General features: G+C 40.5%; 1 protein-coding gene across 2 annotated transcripts in view; it reads left to right on the top strand.

Annotated features, from left to right (window-relative positions):
* The window catches only part of CCDC6 (coiled-coil domain containing 6), a 60,038-nt gene that overhangs the window by 6,498 nt on the left and 31,769 nt on the right, over positions 1 to 21,771 (top strand). For both annotated transcript variants that reach the window (XR_012764262.1, XM_075423064.1), the window contains exon 2: positions 16,264 to 16,413. Coding sequence is in view for 1 of the 2 variants with exons in the window: in XM_075423064.1 (XP_075279179.1) it covers positions 16,264 to 16,413 (150 nt within the window). In the remaining variant the exon portion in view is untranslated. The remainder of the gene's footprint in view (positions 1 to 16,263; positions 16,414 to 21,771) is intronic.

The following is a 21,771-nucleotide window of genomic DNA, read 5'->3' as shown; positions in this document are numbered from 1 at the left end:
ATCAGTTGTCTTCCGTGAGCTCACTGCTGTGTGCCCTGGCTAATTTGGCAGAAATGCAGCAGCACGCTTGTGCCTCTTCCAGGTCTGATTTGTGCTGCGGGGTTGTCCGGTAGCACTTGATTTGGTGCTAATAATTGTGGTGCCACAGTCTCAGGAAGTGTATTTTCCTTTTTTCTGTGATGTTTTGAGGCCCTCTTCTGTAACTCCTCTGTTTTTCTTTACAAAGTGGTACCAACCCTATAAGTTTCTTCCCCCACTCCTGTGTCGATTTCACCAATTCTATGTACAGAAGTAAAGGTGTACAGTCTTTCTTTTGGACCTTGGGTAGCAGTCTGTGTTACAGCATCATGCATGAAGCTAGTGCAGAGGTGGTGTTTGTTCCTCTATGTCCATTTTTTGAGACAATCCCTTGGTTTGTGCGGTTGTTCCTTTTTTTCAGAAGCGCAGCTTTGGTAGAATGAATTTGTTTCAAATGAAACAAAACGTGAAGGTGTCTGATCTCTGTTATTAATTTTTACCGTCTTGTTGATTTCAGTCTCCCAGAATTTATCAGAAATGACTTACTGAAGAAAAATGTGCAGGAAATATTTTTAACAGCATCATGCTTAGTACATGTTGGTGTGAAATTTCTAATGAAACTTCCCACTGAAGAGTTTTCTTGAGGTCAGTAAGCCGCTTTGGAAATCCGTGCAGGGATGCGACGAGGAAGGCCAAAGCCCACCTGGAATTGAAGCTGTCAAGGGATGTCAAAAACAACAAGAAGGGCTTCTTCAACTACATCAGCAGCAAAAGGAAGGCTAGGGACAATGTGGGGCCGCTGCTGAATGAGGCGGGTGTCCTGGTGACAGAGGATGCAGAGAAGGCAGAGCTGCTGAATGCCTTCTTTGCTTCAGTATTCAGTGGCAAGGCAGGCCCTCAGGAATCCCAGGCCCTGGAGTTAAGAGAAGCTCACAGAGAGGATGACTTTCCCTTGGTCGAGGAGGACTGCATGACGGATCGCTTAGGCAATCTGGATGCCCACAAATCCATGGGCCCCGATGGAATGCACCCACGAGTGCTGAGGGAGCTGGCGGATGTCGTTGCTGAGCCACTCTCCATCATCTTTGAGAGGTCCTGGAGGACAGGAGACGTGTCCGAGGACTGGAGGAAAGCCAATGTCACTCCAGTCTTCAAAAAGGGCAAGAAGGAGGACCGAGGGAACTACAGGCCGCTCAGCCTCACCTCCATCCCAGGAAAGGTGATGGAGCAGCTTATCCTGGAGGTCATCATCAAGCAAGTGGAGGAAAAGAAGGTTATCAGGAGTAGTCAGCATGGATTCATCAAGAGAAAATCATGCCTGACCAATCTGATAGCTTTCTACGATGACATGACTGGCTGGGTAGATGAAGGGAGAGCCGTAGATGTTGTCTACCTCGACTTCAGCAAGGCTTTCGACACAGTCTCCCATAATATCCTGCTAGGGAAGCTCAGGAAGTGTGGGCTGGATGAGTGGTCGGTGAGGTGGATTGAGAACTGGCTGAATGGCAGAACTCAGAGGGTTGTTGTCAGCGGCGTAGAGTCTAGTTGGAGGCTGGTAACTAGTGGTGTCCCCCAGGGGTCAGTACTGGGCCAAGCCTTGTTTAACTTCTTCATCAATGACCTGGATGAAGAGTTAGAATGTACCCTCAGCAAATTTGCTGATGACACCAAACTGGGAGGAGTGGTAGATACACCAGAAGGCTGTGCTGCCATTCAGCGTGGCCTGGACAGGCTGGAAAGTTGGGCAGAGAGGAACCTGATGAGGTTCAACAAAGGCAAATGCAGGGTCCTGCACCTGGGGAGGAACAACCTCATGCATCAGTACAGGCTTGGGGCGGACCTGCTGGAGAGCAGCTCTGCGGAGAGGGACCTGGGTGTCCTGGTGGACGACAGGTTAACCATGAGCCAGCAGTGTGCCCTGGCTGCCAAGAAAGCCAATGGCATTCTGGGGTGCATTAGGAGGAGTGTGGCCAGCAGGTCGAGGGAGGTTCTCCTTCCACTCTACACTGCCCTAGTGAGGTCTCTTCTGGAGTACTCTGTCCGGTTCTAGGCTCCCCACTTCAAGAAAGATGAGGAGCTACTGGAGAAAGTCCAGCAGAGGGCTACAAGGATGGTGAGGGGACTGGAGCATCTCTCCTATGAGGAGAGGCTGAGGGAGCTGGGCTTGTTCAGCCTGAAGAAGAGAAGGCTGCGAGGGGACCTTATAAATGCTTACAAATATCTGAAGGGTGGGTGTCAGGAGGATGGGGCCAAGCTCTTTTCAGTGGTGCCCAGCGACAGGACAAGGGGCAATGGGCACAAACTGAAGCACAGGAAGTTCCATCTGAACATGAGGAAGAACAGCTTCCCTCTGAGGGTGACGGAGCACTGGAACAGGCTGCCCAGGGAGGTTGTGGAGTCTCCTTCTCTGGAGATATTCAAGACCCGCCTGGACAAGGTCCTGTGCAGCCTGCTGTAGGTGACCCTGCTTCGGCAGGGGGGTTGGACTAGATGACCCACAGAGGTCCCTTCCAACCCCTACCATTCTGTGATTCTGTGACTCTGTGATTCTGCTGTATACTTTGAGAGTTTTATAACCATTTTAAAGTAATGTACGGCATGTATTACTAAATCAAAAAGTCGTATGGGTGCCATATACACATCCTACACCTTTGCGGTTATCTTTATTACAAATAGTCCTTGGCTGAAAGATGAATCTGTGCTTATCTGCCGCAACTTGTTCTCTATAAAACCATGCTGAACGACCCTTTTTATGTTTCTGTCCTTTATATACAGTAAATTGTTTCCAGTATTGCCGTTGGGTTGATACCAAACTGTGATAACCATCTATGTCTTGCTTGCCTTTAAATATTACACAACTGCTCTACGTTTTTTACCTGTTACTTTATTGATGTGCCCGTTTTTAATAATGGTAGGAATACTGGTCTGTTGCTCTGAATTACTTTGGGGATGAAAGTGAAGTAAGGACTGAGATTTTAGAGTACATTTGGGAATTTTTAATAATGCAGAGTTCCTGGTGTTTCTGTGAGCTTGCTGTTCTGCATAGAAAGTAATTTTGCTTTTCTCTTAAATGAATTTTCTTGTTGAAGTTGTATCTTGAGTTGTGTGTCAGAACTGGTTTGTGGTCAGCTTTTGTTTTAAGAACGCTGTTTAATGTTGGGTTTGAACGTTTACTGAGACTAATGGGCATTCTTTCTTAGTGTATCTCCAGTGATTTAAAAGCATTTTGGAGGAGAGAGTTGTTTTAGGTTTTTCTGCATTGTACACCAAACAACAGGTTTGCTTTCACTGGGGAAAAAAAAAAAATCATGTATGCTACTGCTGTATATCTGCTAGAAATTTTTAATGATTTTTTTTTTCCCCCACTAGTACAGTATGGGTCACTTGCCGAAATAAGTATTAGCAGTACCAAGAGTTTTGCATCACTCATGCTTTGGCAGGGGGATTGGAGTAGATGACCCACAGAGGTCCCTTCCAACCCCGACCATTCTGTGATTTACATCTGCTGGTTTAGATGGTAAAATGTTATTTTTTATTAGAGGTTCTAGTGCTTTTGCCAATCCCAGTGTTGGAAAGCTAGTGTAGACAAGACTTTACTTTTCAAATCCTGGAAGTTCTGTACTTTATTTTAGTTATGGTTTTGACTGTAATGGAGTTTGCATTTTATTGCTGATTTCAAAGGATGAAGGAAAGTGATTTTTTTTTTTTTTTCCCTCCAGAGTAGGTGAATGGTCTGTGGTTTTCTTGCACTTGTTAATTCTCTTTACTTGTCCTCATTGCTTATTTCCTCCTACTACTGATACTGACTTCACTTAATATTGAAGTTGTTGTTTTCAAAGTCATTAGTTTTAGGTGTTGGTGTATATGGGGTGTATCTTCATCTATAAGCTGTCTGTGCTCCTTGTAGTAAATGAGGAAATAGTACTGGTGTGTGGCACACGGCTGTGGTGAGCAAGCTTACACATCTGCTAGAGACTTCGACGGAAGCGTTTGTTTTCACTCTGCACCTTGTATGGTGTGCTTGGTTGGGATTTCAGGTGAGGACTGGAAGAGCAGAAAGCACATGGAATGGTGACTCCACGGCGGCTGCAGGTGAGGCTGCTCAGGGTCTGTGGGATGCTGGAGAAGGACGGAGTGCCAGTTTCTCACGAACGGATTTTGGAATGTGATTGGAATGAAAAAACAACACTCACGAACGGATTTTGGAATGTGATTGGAATGAAAAAACAACAGAGTGTTCCTCAAAAGGAGTGAAGATTGTCAGCAGTAGGCATCTGATGTATTTCAGCATAGCCTGGTAAGAGAAGTGAGAAAAAAGAGTTGTTTTGCTGCTCTTTTTTGGGCTGGGGGGTAGGAGGAAGTTGCTGAATTTAGCAGCAGAGCAAGAGGTGAATCCGTTCTATCTTCCTCTTAAAGAAAAAAAAAGTGTGAAGGAGGAGAATAATAGGGACAAAATGTACAAACTGAATTATGCACAGGATCTGCAATGTAAACAGAATGAATGGAAAAGAGACAAAGACATATTCTAGAAGAGAGGCAAAAAATACAATATAAAACAAGTTCCCATGGATCCGTAACAGCAAACATTGCTGTGATGCCTTGCTTCCAGCACGGCAGCCTGGGGATGTCCAGAAGGGAACATCTCAAATAACAGTTCTTCAGTCAAGTGCTGTCTGACTGAAGAGATGTCTTATTTTTAATCAGGTGGACCGTTATTGTCCCATTTTAATGTATGGGATGAGAGAATGAAGTAAAAATGAAGACAAGACATTTGAGGTGAACTATTCCACAGTAAAAAGGCAAGGGTCCAAGTGGGAAACCCCGAAGCACAAATTACGGATGTGCAGGTTTCACATCTCTCTCTCGGGGGTGCAAGGAGTCCTTGATGAAAGCTAAAGTGAAATGTTTACAGAAACATTGAAGCGATTTTTTATCCTGACACTTGAGTTTGTATTTTTTTTCAACTTTTTAGTTAAAGTACAGACATTGTGGGCTAATTGTTGCCTATAGGGACAGTCCTTTCAGCTCCTGAGGGTCCTGTGTCCCTGCACATCTTCCATTGCAGCAGTTGTGTTCCTGGAAAAGAGGGTATTCCCTCAGCTCATCGACTGATACTCTGAATTGATGGAGAAACTCTTAGGATAAGGCCTTGTCTTCCCCTCTCCACTCTGAATTTGACTCTGAAATTTCATCTTCTGTGCGTTGATGTTACATGCAGTCTGTTTTTCAGTTTGGGGTAGGCTGAATGAGGTAGATGAGTATCTCTCCAGCTCTGCTGGAGATTGAAACAGCCTACCAGTGTTTCAGCTGCTTGTAAAGTTTTAATGTTTTAATTCCCTAAACTGCCTAAAAATGCGATGTTTCTGCTTATTACTGTAAGGCTGAGGCCTTTTTAGTTCCCTTGTTTTTGTTGATGCTGATATTTAAAATCCTACCACATATATAAACAATTCCAACAACAATACGCTTCGGTCCTGAATAAAAGTATAAATGTTTCTTAACAAGTCAGACATGATAAAACCCAACAGTATTTAGTGGGCTGTAGTATGAAGTTGTGATTCTTGCTGTGCCTCACAGTTTAGTTTCTACTTTCATGGGAGGATGTTGGAAAGCTTTTCAGTGGTGTTTTTTGGGGTGCTTTTTTTTTTTTGTAGTGATAGGATTTCCACTTTCCTTCCCTTCACTTTCAAATAAACAGCAAAAGCGGTTACTATGAATTTTGCAAAAGGTAGGGTTCTTTTAATCACTGTTTTTCCAAGAGGCTTAAACAGTACATGTCTTTCACATCTGTTAAAAATGAAAGAGTAGAAATTTTGTCCTGGCTAGTGTTGCCAGGAATTGATCTGTTAGGCAAAGACCCTGTCCTCACAGACCCCGAAATCCTGGTTGGGTCAAGAGGAAGGACACCTCCGGAGTGCTTTTCTGAGAGTAAATTTAACCTGAGATGTAGATCTGCAAAAAACTTCCTTTTCTCTGAAAATTGAGACGTGTAACTGGAAGTTCTTGTTCCGTGGGTGGAAAGGTGGGTAGGCATTTCCTAAAATTTTCTGTTAGATGTAGTTCTCTAGTTCTGTATGGGGTATTCAAGGGTGATTGTATTCCCCCCACATCCTGCAAACCTCTGTTTGTAGAGATCAGAAACAGAGGGTACAGAGCAAAGGAGGTGGTTTTCATAATCCGTGTCATATTTTCATACACTAAAATGATAGACTTGTTTCTTGTCTTGAAAGCCTGAAAAGAGATTGCTCTTCAGAATACTGTGGCATGTACTGTAAGATGTCCAAACTGTAGAGAAGAAAAAAAACCCCAAGTATTACTCCACTTGCTGACTCCTGGGAAGGAGAAGTAGAAACACTTGTTTGCTGTGACGTCATTAGAGATAATGTGTCTTACCAGTGGGATGGGCAGTGTGGTGCTTACTTCATGAATGTGTTGTTTTGGAACAAGGTATGATTATAATCAATAACAAGCTTTGTCTCCAGCACTTGCAGATCACTGACAAAGTGTTTCTCTAGAAAGGCAATGTGTGAAAGAGGAAATTAGGGGAGATTTTAAAGAAGCCCTCTTACGAAGTTAGTTACGTTGAGTGACTAGGGACGTCTTGCTAGTGTGGGGAAAAACATTACCATCCCTAAATGATTATCTAAGTTGTATTTAAACTGATTGTTTAAAACAAACAAACAAAAACCCAACCAAAAAACCCCCAGTTTTTTAAGAAAGTAAATCAAGAAATTACGTGGTGAACATCTCATGCTAAAGTTTGGAAACTCCGTAACTGGATTTTTATGTGATAGTCCTCCTCCCCAGCTTTAATGAATTTCAAGGAAGGCAGGTTGATTGATGTAGATATATGACAGGTTATACACACCTGAAAGAAGGATCTACAGGTGCTGAAGGCCACTTGGATCTAGAAGAGAAGGATGATGAGTACGCAGCCTGTTTGAGCTCAGGACCCAGTCTAGAAGCGAGGAAACGTGCTATGTTCTGCTGGGGACTGGGGAAGGTTGCTGATACCTGAGGCACGCCGGTGGCACTGTGCGAGGGATGGCATGCAGCAGTGGTCTGACACCTTCTGCCTGGAAACACTGAGTATTACAGAATTAGTCTTTGGCTGTTATTATATAGTCTGATGAAGGAAACCCAGTGTTTCATATTTGTGTACTTTCAGTGATTCACCTGAGCTACAAAAAGTCCAGTAGGATTTTAATGAAGATTATTTGCTTTGCGGAGGTGGCTGTTAAATCTCTGCTCCCTGCTTTTGTTTGTGCTCTTTTGCATTTGAATAGAGAAACAATTACGACAGCAAAGCTGCTTTTAACAATAGTTTGCTATGCAGAAGTTTGTTATTTTAAAACACAACTTGGTGCCTGTTAGCACCAACATACATACCTCTGTGAACAGAACCTGCGCAGTAAATTAGACACATAACAGTTTATTCTGCTGCTGAATCTTTTGTTTTTCTACTTTGGAACTTTGGGACTGTGCAATATTTAGTCTGCGAATTGGTCAGTCCATCAAAGTGTATTTTATAGTTAATGTGTAGGTACATAAAAGTATTTAAAATATGGTAGCTTAAGAAGTGTTTATGCATTAGATGTCTGATATTGCAGAATAATTTGGACTGGTTTGCTGCAGTACTACATTTCTTGTAGATTCTAGTACTGAGTGGTGGCATTGCTGAGATTTAAGCTGTTGTTGATTATTGGTTTCCAAGTAGCACGACACATCCAGATTACATTAAACTTGAGTATTTCAGATGCAAGTCAAACAAAACCACAGCATTTTAAAAGGATGGCGATTCTAATGATCATGCAGAGTATGGAAGAATAAATTTAAAACAAAACACAACAGTATATGCTACAACAGTAGCTATAAGCAATTTTATCTCTTTTTCTGTTTCATGCCCAGAAACCTGCATGTTCAAAAATTCAGGCAAACTAAATGCCAAACTGCAAATCTAGTTACGTGCATTCTTATTAGATTTTTCAGCAGCTTTTATGTTGAGGCTGAACAGAAGCAAAACCTGTTTCACGTGCTTCTGGATTCTATTTGTTTTACACTTATTGATTAACTAGCAAACTATTTACAGTACAAAAAATTCACCAGTAAAACAGCAGTGTCGCTGCCAATCGGAGTAAAACAAAAACCTCTTTCAAGCAGTCACCAGTAAAGTATTAATACAGAGAGGTATTTCAAACATTGGTTCAGTGTTTGATATGACAGTGTAATTCTATTTTCCATTTTGTCTGTCAAAGCTTCAGTAAATCAGATGCAAACTCACAGAAATGGAGAAGACCTAGCAAAGCACGTACCTTTTGCCGGAGCGATGTTGCCTAGCTTATGTGGTGGGAATGGTTGCTTGCCTCTGCGGGGCTGTGAGGGGAGCTGCGTAATAAGGCCCTGTGCTCACTGCCTTCCTGGCCCTGTTTGTACACGTCGTCATTACCGCCCTTCGGGGGAACATTTAACGTGTAGTTTGAAGAAATATTTTGCTTGTATGCAGTGAACTTGAAGACTTAGGGAAGCTGGGCTTGTTGCTTTTGTGTGCTATACTCGTTTTACATATGCATTGGAAATCCACTGCTACTGGAAACGCAAGAAGTGGAGGAAATGTATACTTCGTGTGCGTGTGCAGTGATAAGATGGAGAAGTGGCTTCATGAAATAGAGCCACTTGGAAAGGTCTGTGGGATGGGTTTAATTTTCCTGCTAGGTCATTCCTGCCTTGGCCTGTCACTTCTGTTGGCTCAGGTTACAGCTCTTGTGGACTGCAAGCAGTGACTCCAGCCCTGATAACCGTCTGGGAGCTTGTTCAACATGATGATGTTTAAGTGACTGAAAAATAAGTGCAGTAAAGCATATGTCTAGTGAATAGTCAGATTGTGAAGGTTGTAATGTCGAGTGCTCAAAATAGGAAATGATTAAATGCAGGTTGGTCTGTACAACCTTGCTACCTTTCCTTTGTGTTTTGTATTACCATATACTCTTTAATTACATTGAGACTTACATAACAGTGTGTGGTCATGGTTAAACTGCTAAATAAAAGTTATTTGAGGGTTGATATGTTTTTGTTGTTAGACCTCATCTTCCATTGTCACAATGGTGTTTCCATGTGCTGCATTTTTATTAACTATTTAATGCCAGTATTTTGATATAATAAAAACCCTTGAAGAGAGCATACTCTATTTTTTTATCTGTTTTGAAGAAAGACATTCAAATTATTTTTGGTTATTTTAAATAAATTCAGAAATTGACTATTAATTATGAGTTTCATATTGCTTGTTATACCTTGTTTGTAATGAACCAAATGCATTAATTTTATAAATATTTATGTTTGTCAAATGAGGCTGTTTTCATAACTTGTTTAATTTTCACCACTTGTGTGTTTCGGTTGTGCGATACTTTGCAGGTCAACATCAAAATGCAGAGAGAGAAGCTATTTTAGGTGTTTAGAGATCTGAAGTGGAATGGAATTGCATACCATCAAACAATTTACTTCATTGCTGATGCCAAGAGATTATGCAGCATGTATGAATACTATGAACTTTTGTGTTTAGAAAACTGGTCAATTCTGAGGGTTCTTTTAAAGTGCTATTGCTTGTGTGGCTTTCCAGACCACAGGATGTGTGCACCCATGTCTTGAAGGTAACTGAATTTTTGAGAGAAGGGCTTATAATGCTGCATGAGTGATGATGAGCTGAAAACATATGATCATGGTTAAAATTGACTTGGAAGAAAAATGTGTGTCCTGTCACTTTGACTCAGCTTATTTCTCTAGTCAGTCAGTGGCCATTGAGGATTTGTATGGCAAAATGCTACATCACTTGGTAGGCATCGACTGAAAAACTTGCTGTGGCTGGAGTTAGCAGTAGGAGTGCTGTGACAGAAGCATTTTGATGTGTCCAGCCAAAACCTAATTGACCTTTGAAAACGGAGGGAGGTGAGGGATGAAGAGGAGAAAGAATTTCCAACTGTAAATGGATATTAAAAGGAATTGTATTTAAACACTTTAAATGATTGCTTATCATACAGCTATTCCTTTATTATTGTAGTAAAAGTCATATCTTTTTTTCTTTCCTCTTACAGCAGAAGTCATGTACTGAATAGGTGAAATGTAATAGGAATTGTGTTTTGAGGTAGTTCTGCTTGTGGCTTTAATGTTACACGACAGATAACACTTAGAATACCTCAAGTTATCAGTTATCAGGCGGATGTTCAATACTGATGTTTACTTTTTTTTTTCCTCTCCATTAGTGTGTTTTGGAAATAACATCTGGCAAACCTGTAATTTTATTTTTAAACTAACAAACAAATAAACCCCGCTTCCTCCTCATCTGCCAGGTTTGTGTTTAAAAAAAAAAAAACACACAAAAAAAAAGCCCAACAGATTGGTGTTCTGAAGGAAACCTACCAAGCTGTTCTTGCCTATTTGTTTTCAAAAGTGTGGGCCTTCTAGGAGATACTGTGTACCTAAAGATAAAAATGCCCAGTTTTGTTATTTGTGTAGCTCTGTTACTCCTGAAAATGCATATTAAAGAGGGGGAAAAGGGAAAAAAGAAGAAGCAAAAATGAAACAAGTAAAAATGTACTTTTATGTCAGAACTGAGGAAGCGACCCTGGGGATTGCTGTAGGTTAAACAGGAAATCACACTGCAGATTGAACCCAGGACTTGAATTCCAGCTCACCACTTTAACCGTAAGAGCTTTCACTCTCTTTTCTCTGCAGACGGGCCACTCAGCTGAAAAAAATACCTTTACTTGGGGGGGGTAAAGCTGTACCCGCGTCATACTGGGACTGCAGTGGAACCTTCTTGTCCTTCAGCCCCTACAGATAGACGCGTGTGGCTTGGCAGTAGTGCGAGCCTTTCGTCTCTGAGTTACTGTTAACTTCTGCTCTGGAGAATTGTTTTTTTCCTAGCAAGTTGTTTGTGGTGGTTCATGTTTCGCTTTGCCTGAAACACGCATTGCATGCAGCGTGGCTGTTTCAGGTGCAGCTGGAAGGTTTGTAGGAAAAAATGGCTCCAGCCTGGGAGAGCTGCAGTGTGAAAGCTCCTCCTGTAAGGAAACAGTATCAGCTCACTGGGATATTTATTGCATTTGCGGACCAGTAGTTTTCCGTACCATTTTAAACTGGTGCCAGAAAGTATGGCCAGGGCAGTAACTTGAGTTAGTACTGCTAGAGGAGGAGCGCGTACTTCAGGAGAATTCAGAAACTTAGATTTTATTTTATGCAAGAACTGCGTATTCTGAAATCATGCCATTGTAACTTTCTGCACTTCACACCCTTTTTACCTCATCGTATTTTTTAGTAGGACTTTTGGAAGGGCTGCTCTCTGAAGTGTCAGCTTTAGTTCAGTGTAACATGTGCAGCAACTGAGATCATCTCTTCCTGAAGCTGCCCCAACCTTTCAGTCTATATTCAGTAGCAAAGATTGAGTTTCTTGTGTACAGCAACCAGATTGAACTGCTCTTCAGCTCCATCTGCAGGCTTGTATTATCCATAGGGTCCTGTCAGTAGAAATTGTACTGTAGAAAGATGGATGAATGGTAAAGAGGTCATGGTGGCTCTTGCCTTAAAGATGGAGGGACCTGCAAGAGTGGATTAGATCAGAACAGCGCTTGGTAGGCTGTTTCCAGCAACATCCTCTGAAATCTAGTGTCACGTCTACTTTAGATGCTACTGGAGACAGGTGGTGCTTTGTCAGCATGCAAGCCAGGCATGCTTGGCACCTGGCTTTTGGGTGGTCACGTGTAGGTGACCAGAGCAGTTTGTGAAACACTTTTTACTGAAATTATGTCTGAAGTGAGAGCTGAAACTAAAATGCAAGAACTTTTTCATGTCAGATCACTGATAATGCTGTACTGATAAAAAGGAGTAGGTATTACTTGTGTTTGTTGAACCTGCTTGCTTACGGTGTAGTACCAGGAAGGTTTGTGAAGCTTTTGGAAGAACTAACTGAGGGGAGTGGTTTTAGTTTTCTCCACCCCCCCCCCCCCCCCCCCACCCCCTCAGTGTGACTGTGTTCAAGCTAATGCCTCATCAGAAATAGTGGATTTTGCTGCTGCATAAGATAGTGCCACTAGAGCAGTGTAGCTGGGGTATGGTCCAGTGGTGCAGAAAGAGAGCATCCCACTGTAAGCAGAAGCTGCTGCATGTGCTAGAAGCAGGGGGACAGGGGGAAATCTAGCAGTGTGAACGTGGTCTGCTAATGGTATATTTACAGGAAGAACTACTGAGAGCAGAAAAAGATTTTAACACTAAACTTTTCACAGTTTATGCTAGTATATGCAGTGTGTGGAAAAATAACTTCTAAAGAGATTAATTTCCTAATATGATACTCAATTACTATATCAAGTTTAGGAAAAATATATTTCTTAATTCTTTTAAAATTACCTCATTGGGTTGTAAGCTCAAAAGGACAGGTTTTTACAACACTTCACGCATCAGCTCTACTAGCGATCAGGATTTCACACGCTACTACTGCAATAGAAATAATAGGATTTTCCTTCCTAGAAAATACAAGAGGTTTTGTGTGTTTTATTTGCGTGAGGTGCTTTTTTCCCCCCCTCTTCATTCTTGATTTCTTGCAAAGTAATTGTCTTTGCCATTTATGCTCTTGACCACAATAATTACTCATTGTCCATAGTGGATGCGTCTGTGAAATGCTCTGAGTTAGCTATACGTGGAGTTTTGAGACACAGGAGACAGGTGCATGTGACCGTGGTTATGCAGAGAATCTGTGGTGGAAGTAGATTGCTTGTTTCAGGTTTCCTGAGATTGACTGATCAAGTGTTATCATTTTATATCACTCAGCGCCTTAGCCATTTATTTTGTAATATGTTACACAGAACAGAGTGAATTGCTGTTAGTGGCTTTGGATGAGAAAAACCAAGAGCTCTGTACACTTGTAGAAGACCCACAGAAGACTGTCTGATTTCTATGCTCTTTCTCTTTTTTTGCTGATCATATCAGAGCCTCTTTTCAAATGTGTATACTTAATAAAGAGGCAGATTATCCAAATGGGAACACAGTGTATATGTGCCCAGAAGAATATGTGCAGGAAATAGTATTAAAACCTGTTTTTTTAATGACTGTGTTACAACATCAGTTTCATTATGGGCTAAATAAGTAACAAATGTCAAGATTTTAGGCAATATTAAGGTAAACATGACTGATTCTGTTACTTAAGATAATTGAACTGTCTCCAAGTAATATGTAACAAGAGGAAGGGAAAGTTTCATTATGGAAGTATGTGGATTTAGAAGAAATAAGGTAATGCATCATGTGCTTTTGTACCCAGTCTTAAAAGCTGTATGATGTTTTGACTGAAAAGTTTGTGTTGAAATTGCTGACCCTTCGGTAATTTAAGTGGACGTTCATTGTATATTAAATAGGATGTGTGGATATGTGGAACTTACAGTTCCCACGTAGATTTATAGGGTTCCTGTTGTGTTTGGTCAGTTGAGAAATGTATTCTTTGTATAGTGGAAGCAGATGTAATCATACTCATCTTTTCCTTTGGGCGAGCTGAATGCAAGCCGGTGTCCTGTGCGGTGTAGGCAGAGGAGGTTGTTGCAGAGCAGTCTAAGCAGGTCTAAATTGTGGCTGTTCGTTCTGCATTTCCGCATGCCAGCACTCTGCATGTGAGGTACACCGGTTTAGGAAGCGGATCCAGGAAACAAAAGTGGGAGGAGGGGAAAGTATTAGTGTTTGGGTGTCTCCTGCCTGCGCTGGCCTGCTCCCTGGCCACGTGGGCACCTGTGCAGGCACAAAGGAGGGGTATTGCTGTTTGACTACGAGTGGGCTGGGATCTTGGCAACCCATGTTCCCGTTGTCCTAAGCACCCATCATTAATGTAACACCAGGATCTGTCTACAAAGCGTTGTGCAAGCTTGATGCTGTAATAATGTGATGTTAGAGGTTTTGATTGGTGCAAAGCATGAGCAGAACAAAGCTGTGCAAGTTAGAAATGAGCTAAAATCAAAGCAGAAACTCCCTGGTTCTCTTCTTTTTTAGAACGAAGTGCTTTCTGATTTAATTTTAGGTAAGCTTGGTCTGTGTAACCGTCCTTATTGTCTGAACCATTGAAAAGCAGACACCAGTAGAAATCGTGTGTGGTGAAGGCAATGGCAGAGTTGATTTTGGAAAAGCATTCATGAATTTTAACAATTTGAGGACAGTCAACCTTTGCAATTTGACTTGTTTACTCTGTTCTGAAATGTCTCTGAAGATGTAACATTGTTACTAGCTCTAAGTAAAACCATGTTTAGTGATAGATGATATTATTGAGATCAGTTAGATTCCTTGAGTTTTAATCCTCTGAGATGTGAGCTGACAGTTTATAATTTCTTCAGAGCTCTTGGACAGCTCTACATTGTCTTGATGTGACAAGTGATAATACCAATGCTGAACGTGCTGGAGTAGTGGTTCTCTGCCGTTGAGATGCACAAACATTAAAAAGGAGGTCCTGTGCCGGACCTAAGCTCCTAAGCTAGTAACTGTGCCAGACCTTGCTTTTCTTTTTCTTCTCTTTTCTTATTTTTTCCCAGGTTGGGTTTGTGCCAGCTCTGCTGGTGACAGGGAGAAGGGAGCTGGTGGCAAATAGTGAGAAAGGGCCGAGACAAGAAAGCAATAGAGATGGGAGAACGCACAAGAAGGCAAAGTGAAGAGGAGGACTTGATGGAAGGAGGACTCAACTGAGAAGTTTCCAAATCACTGCTTTACACTTTAGGATACCAGCAATATCATGAGGAAAATTCACAGTTGTCCTATTGTTCCACCAACTTCAAAGACATTCATGTTCTTTAAGTAACCCTTCTTGCAGGCATGGAAGGTGTCTCTGTTTAAGTAGTTGTCTCTTGGGACTATTAGGGAATATGTCATTCCAGTTGAAAGATCACTGACATAGTGAAACCTTTTGAGCATTTGTCCAGTGTATAATATGTATAAAGAGGTGGTTATTTTGGGTAGAAGATTATGGAAACTAAGCTTTCAGTAAAACTCTAGTTATGCTTCTGTTTCAGTTCTTAAATTTTCCTGTATCAAATTTTACAAAAATAAATCTCACTAAATCTTTAGATACTGTAAGCTATAAACTGGTAGCATTTTATTAGGGCAAATCACAAATTTGCAGTTAAAGTGATGTGAATTTTATTGCAGGGGGTGAAAACACTCCTCAACACTACATTGTCGTTTTTGTTAAAGGTGATGGCTTGGGAATTCTGTATTTCTGTTATTCTGTTGTTCTGGGCTGTCTTTGAACTGTGGAATTAAGAGTTGGCTCTACCAGTTTGTAGCTGTGATCTTTCATTTGCCACTATGAAATATCCTTTGTGGCCTTTTAGAGCACACTTCCAGAAGATAACTTCTGTTTTCCATTTATCAAGTTTCTAATATGTACATGAAAAGCCCCATACAAACACTTGAACTGTAGGGAGTGCGAGGGAACGAGCTCACAAGTTGGCTTTCTGTTGAGCAGTGCCTAGCTGCTATAGGAGAGGTGAAATGGAAATTGTCTTCTCTAGTGATTCTTCTTGGGGAAGATTTCCAGAGTAGCTCTGCTCTTGTGAAATGTAGAAATCCTCAGGGTAAAGCTACCACACGGCAGTTTTTAAAGTTGATGTTGTATGTAGTGAAGTAATGCTTCTGAGAAGTAATGTGAGTATGTTTTGCGGGGCTGGTGGCATGGTAGAAATCCTCGTGAGATGAGCTGTGCTGCCTGTGGCTCAGAAGCAAGGCATATCTGGGTGAAAGAATACACGTGTTACTTGACTTCTTGAAAGCAAGGGCTGCAGTCTAAGGGATCTGGAAAGAAGGTATGGTGCTGAATGCAGCTGTCTCAGAGCTGTGCTTCAGCTCGTAATGGAGAACGCTTAGAGAGGAGTTTGTTTTTAGGAATAGAGTAGGTAAAAGTAGGTATCTGTGAATCCGTAATGCTTTTTCATCAAGTTTAAAAGGTTGGGGAAGTTGGGCATTTGGTTGGGGGGAAGCCGCTTTGAAGCACGAGTGTCGTTTCCCAAGTTGAAAGATGGGTAACAAAAAAGGAAGAAAGGTACTACAATGTTAGAAAAGAGGATGGTAACAGCAGTTAGATCCGTCCTGCAGTTCTCCAGAACAATGGGCAAGATTTAAAAAAAAAAAAAAAAAAAAAGAGGTGGAGGGCATTTAAAGGGGAATGGTATAATTGCAGCTTTTAATGTGGAAACTTGCTCCCTTTTTTCTTAAAAGTGTGTCTTTACTTCACAGCAAGCAAGGGCAGAGCAGGAAGAGGAATTCATCAGTAATACTCTATTTAAGAAGATTCAAGCTCTGCAGAAAGAAAAAGAAACACTTGCAGTAAACTATGAAAAGGAAGAGGAATTTCTCACTAATGAGCTCTCAAGAAAACTGATGCAGGTAACTGCTGCCTTTACTGATGTTTCTCCCAGGAGCTTCAGGACCAGCTGGTGGTTGAGCTTTCTTGTTAGTGTGACTGCAGTCAGAGGGATGTGGTCAGGTTGTAGCTGTTGTAAAGCTGACGTGATACAAGCAAAGTACAAGTGTAGTGAGTAAGTGTTTTTTAATGTGTTGCTTTGAAGTTTGCATCTGCATACTCTTACTGTTGAGAACCTGAATGTTCGTATAGACGTGCAAAGAAATGAATGTAGCTTAAAATAAATGAACTGCCTTACAGAAGAGAGTTACTGATAAATTAAAAATGTTAGTGAAACAGATGGTTTTTTCTGGAGTATTTGATATTTAACAGGAGTCCTGAAATATTAAACATTATATACAAGAATGTGCAGTGAGGCTTGAAGGAGAGCTTTATCTGTAAGTTTGTTCATAGTTTTAACAGAACAGTTCCTTCTCTTGAATTAAAACACACCAGTTGGGTGCTAAAGGTAGAAAGTTGAAGATGCTGTGACAATGTATGGCAGAGAAACTTCTTTTCGTTACCCAAGTTGTTAATTTTTGGAAAGTGGGTAAGTATTTGTTGGAACTATTGTATATGCTAGCGCTGTTCTGATAGACTTGCCTAGATACCTGCTTTTGGCCTCTGTAGGGGACAGGGTACGTAGTTAGGTGTGACCCACTATGTTTTTTTTCATGCCATTAATTACAAGCTTTGTCATGAAAAACTAGCCAGTTTTAAAGAGCCTAGTTTGTATGTTGTAAGCATTTCTTATGTTCTGCAGCTGGAGACTTAAGGCATGTTCAGTCCTGCAGTTAGGAAATACACTGGAATTGACATTAGAGCTAATCCTGTCTGATGCGTTTGTTACTGAAAACTGGGACTTCTATGACTTTGTGTATTTGGTGCCTATTATCACATGGTAAGTTAAGTATCAAGATAAAATATCCTCAATCTGGTATTACTCCTTCCCCTTGCTATTCTTGAGGACTGACAAGAATGTTTCTGAGTAAGACTTACGTTTGCTTTCAAAGTTGTGCATTTTAATGAAAAGTAGAGAAGCAGATGGCAGTAAAATAGGGGTATCGTCACTATTAGAAAAAGCTTTCCACTGAAGTCTCTTCCAGTAAAGGGAGAAATAGTATGTTGAGCAATGTAGTGTAATTGAAAGGGCCAAGTAGAAATTGGTTACAGAACCAGGTTACCTGGGGCTGTACTATACATTGTGTAGAACAAAGTAAAAGCTTAAATAACACTTTATTTGGCTGAAGGGTTTTGAGCTCTTGTAATGACCCTGCACACAGATTTCTACTGCACAAGTTCTGCAGCAGCTGGATTGCTGTGTCTACTAATTGCTTAAAATATGCTTAGCCTTTTTCCTGTAATTCAACGGAGACTCCTTTAAAGCTGTATCTGTAACAGTTCTTGAATTACTAACATTATGCAAAATAGGCTCACACATTACAAAGAGAAATACAAGCTTCTTGTCAACCTAAAACTACAATTAATTTTTATTTTTGTCTGCTGTGATCTTTCGGAAAGTATCCTTTGACAGTTGCCCCAAATTAAGGAAAGAGGTGACAATCTAGTGTTCTCAAAATGGCCAAGGGGTGCCTCGTTGTAATGTATGAGAGAATGCAAGGGCATTATGCTGTTTGTCCGTTGGAAACCCTGAAAGGGTGTAACTTCATTCTCACTAGTGACAGGAAGATTCAGAGAAGCTTGTATATCTGAAACAGAACGCAGGCATAAAACCAAAGTTGTTACTGCTTTTTGTACAGCATCTGGAGAAAATCCTTAGCCTTGGATTCAACATTGTCCCATAAATACTATCCAGCTTTCAGTAGGCAAGCTGCAAGGTTTTGCTGAAAGAAAATAATTACATAGTCATAACTACAATAACGTGGAGGTAAAATTCTGACCATTGCCTGCTTTTATTAAACCGTGTCTCAGCCTACAGCCTTACACTTAGTTTCCTGTGGCCTTCCTGTAAGCCTCCTTCAGAGTTTGATAAACGTGGTCGTGTCAACAAGAAGATTTTAAAAGGTGACAATTCTTAAATGCACCTCTGTTCCAAGTTATTAGTCCTAAAACTGTGTAGTTTCTCTCAGTGTCATCAGGAAGCAGTTTTTGGAAGTAAATGGTGAGTTTGTCCTCAATCTAAATATTAACCCAGCTTGCTTGAAAAAGAGGACAGCTGTCAGCATCGTGTCTATATTGGTAGTGGTTGTGCCTGTGAAGGGTGAGTGGCATGGAATATCTTGCTTACAGGTTCACCTGTTAACTGCAGTGCACAGAGGAGAAGATGATAAGGGATATACCAAAGCTCTAGTGCAAAGCATATTTTAAACTGTGTCAGAAGAATCTGCCTGGTCAGCAGGTTTCATAATCCATACATCTGCATGACTTTTCATACCTTTAGAGTAGCTCAAGACCTGCAGTACAGGTGGAGGACTTGTTTGTTTGTTTTAAAGTAAGCAGTTTAGTACTGAAACTACTATCCTGTGTGCATGCTGAATTCAGATCTCATTTCATGGCTTGATTATGTCTTTGATGTGATAAACTTACTGTGAAATGCAAAAAATGTGTATTAATATATTCTCCTAAACACTAGTAACCTGCTCAGCAGCTTATAAAATGTACAAAGGAAATAGTCCCGTCCCCTAAAGAGCTTGCCAGTAGAATTAGCAAACATTTGAATATTACAGTAAGTTTCCACAAAAATAATTTTCTATCTCTATAGTGATCATGGATTTAGAAGGTGGATACTAGAATATTGGTGAGTTGCAGGTAATTTTCTTAAGTAGCAAAGACCTAAAAATAATATTGACATTGATTTTTGATTTATGAAAGCTTATCTGTTAGTTGGAAGCTTTGATTCTTCAGTTATGAATCCTAGAAATTATACCGATGTAGACTGCCAGGTAAAAAAATCTGAGAAGAGAAACTCCTGACATGACAAATAAACTTGTTTTGTGGAAAAGAGGGCATTATTAGCACACATCACATGGTCAACTTAGTATTTATTACAATATCTTTTTTAGTTCAGGATGCTCTTTCCGTTACACAGGTGTAATGCTAAATTCCTCACTGATGTTTTTCAGACATAGAAAGTTAAGAGAAGTACAATTTACTTCTCTGACTTTCCTGAGATTTCTGAGTGCCAATACTTAAGTTACTTACTAGAATGTAGCAATTTGTCTTTGTTAGAGGATGCAAGATGGATGAGGCAGTTATAAGGCTAATAATAACTGATAAATGCCCACTTCCAGGTTTTTGTATCTTGGCTGCAGAGAGAATTCTAGCTAAGTTAGATGCAGACTTTTGATGATGACTTAACCAGAAGTACAGTAGTCTCCAGTGAAAGTGTCGTCAGTAATTGGTTGTTCCACCGTTCTTGTTATTTGGGGTTAAACGCTTAATCTCTGTGTTTGTTTGCCAGGCAACATTGGTCTGACCTGGAACTACACTTTCAAAATTCATGCTCTCAGACATAGTGCATCAAATGGCTTCCTGTTTTTTGTATGAGTAAGGAGAAAAAAAAAAATCATATGAATCTGTTTTGTCTAAGACTTTGCCTTTTGGAAGAGGGAGGGGTGTACTTCTGGTAAACTGCATATGATTTGTAGTTTCTGAATTTTTCAAGTGTTTACTAGTCTGTGGCTGTGTCAAAAAATTACTGCCGTGTTATTCAGCTGAAAGCCTAGCAGAGGGCCTGTTTTCATAGTGCCTGTGTGTTTTTTGCTTTGTCAAACCTTTGTTTGTGACAATTGGAGGGGCTTACGCATTGCATTGAGTGGCATCTGTAATGAGCTCCCAGAATGTTAAAACGTTTTAAATGTGAAAGCCGTCTGCCAGAGCATGAGCTGCAGTGCTTCTCCCTAACAGCCGAACAACAATTTCCCAGTTCAGCATGATGTGCACTACTATTATAAAACACAGAGTAGCATCAGGTTTTCAATATTGTAAGAAATTAACTTTGAGACATGCTACTATATGCCAGACTGATTCTAAACATACACAGTAGCACATAAAAGAAGGTGTTTTCACTGGAATAATACTCTCTTCCTGTTGCCAGGCTTTCTGGTGCCATATCACTGCTGGATAATACCTATTTATAACTGTGGCATTAGCTTTTACTGCTTCTACAAGCCTAATAAAGAAGTGTACGCTTTCACTGGTTATATTTGCTTTGTTTAGCATAATTTTTAATTTTCTAGGCTTAATGCTGCAGAAGTGAAGGAGCACATGCATCTCAACAGAGGTTTTGGAGTAAACAAAAGCTTTTCACACCTAGATTCCTGATAAAGTTCTTACAAGCCTCATATACATTCACTGTATTTTCCCATGTACTTACTCTGAGCATATTTTTGTCTACCTGACTAAGTCTCTGGAAAGTTTGGAACAATATTTTTATAGAGTCCTCGATCACTAGTCATTATAAAATGGTAGTAAATTTTTTGCAGAGTATCATTAGAAGTGTTTTAATGCAGGATCTGTTCTTGCAGCTGTGGACATGGACTTGTTGAGTTGCTGTTTTGAAATTTAAAGTAGTAAATCTTGAAAATTTATCTTTTGTGAAACAAGGCTGCTCAAAAGAATAGTTAATATTTAATATTGTTTGAACTTGTAAAGTCAGTTATTCTTTAAATTGTGCAACAGTCCTTTTCAAAATCCAATACAGATTTCTTTCAATGCCCTTAAATGTGTGGAAGTGCAAACTGGTCCAAGTATCTGTCTTTGAAAGAAAAATGTTACAACGTACCAAGATAATAGCATAATGTGTAGTCAGACAGATTAAGTAATTGGGGGGCTATACAGAGCTGTTTCTCATGCAAGTCTGATTCTTGACAGTTCTTTCAAAATTATAAGTCTGTAAACATAAGCTATTACCCTTCCTACTCTCCAAAATACGATGCGTCAGCTCAAGGATGCAAATGTGATTCTGCAGAATAAACAGAGTCAGCTCATCTATCATTTATTTGATGAACATCTGGACATAATGAGGAGGCGAACTGCTGATACAAATTTGTTAATAAATAGGACTTTCAGGATGCAGCAAAGTAGGAATTGGACATCTTGAGGGCTGGAGTACTAAAAATAGACTGTTCAGTACAATGTACAAGGTCATAGTCTGGGGGATAAATGAGAGGGCTTTTTTAAGGGGGAACTTCATCCATTAGCTCAGTCATTTCATAAAAAGACTTTCTGCTGTCCCAGAATAAGCCAGTGCAGGAAGGAAGTAAGGTGGTCCTACACTGCATCAGGAAACTTACTTCTGTAGAGAGAGAAGGGTGTTACTATTAGCTGTCTCTCTTGCACCAGACCTATCTCTGATCTTACATAGCTGGAAAATTCCCCCA

This window comes from Opisthocomus hoazin, chromosome 6, assembly GCF_030867145.1.
Source record: "Opisthocomus hoazin isolate bOpiHoa1 chromosome 6, bOpiHoa1.hap1, whole genome shotgun sequence".
Taxonomy (NCBI): domain Eukaryota; kingdom Metazoa; phylum Chordata; class Aves; order Opisthocomiformes; family Opisthocomidae; genus Opisthocomus; species Opisthocomus hoazin.
Note: the sequence above shows the minus strand (reverse complement) of the source record. Positions and strands in the feature narration are given on the sequence as shown.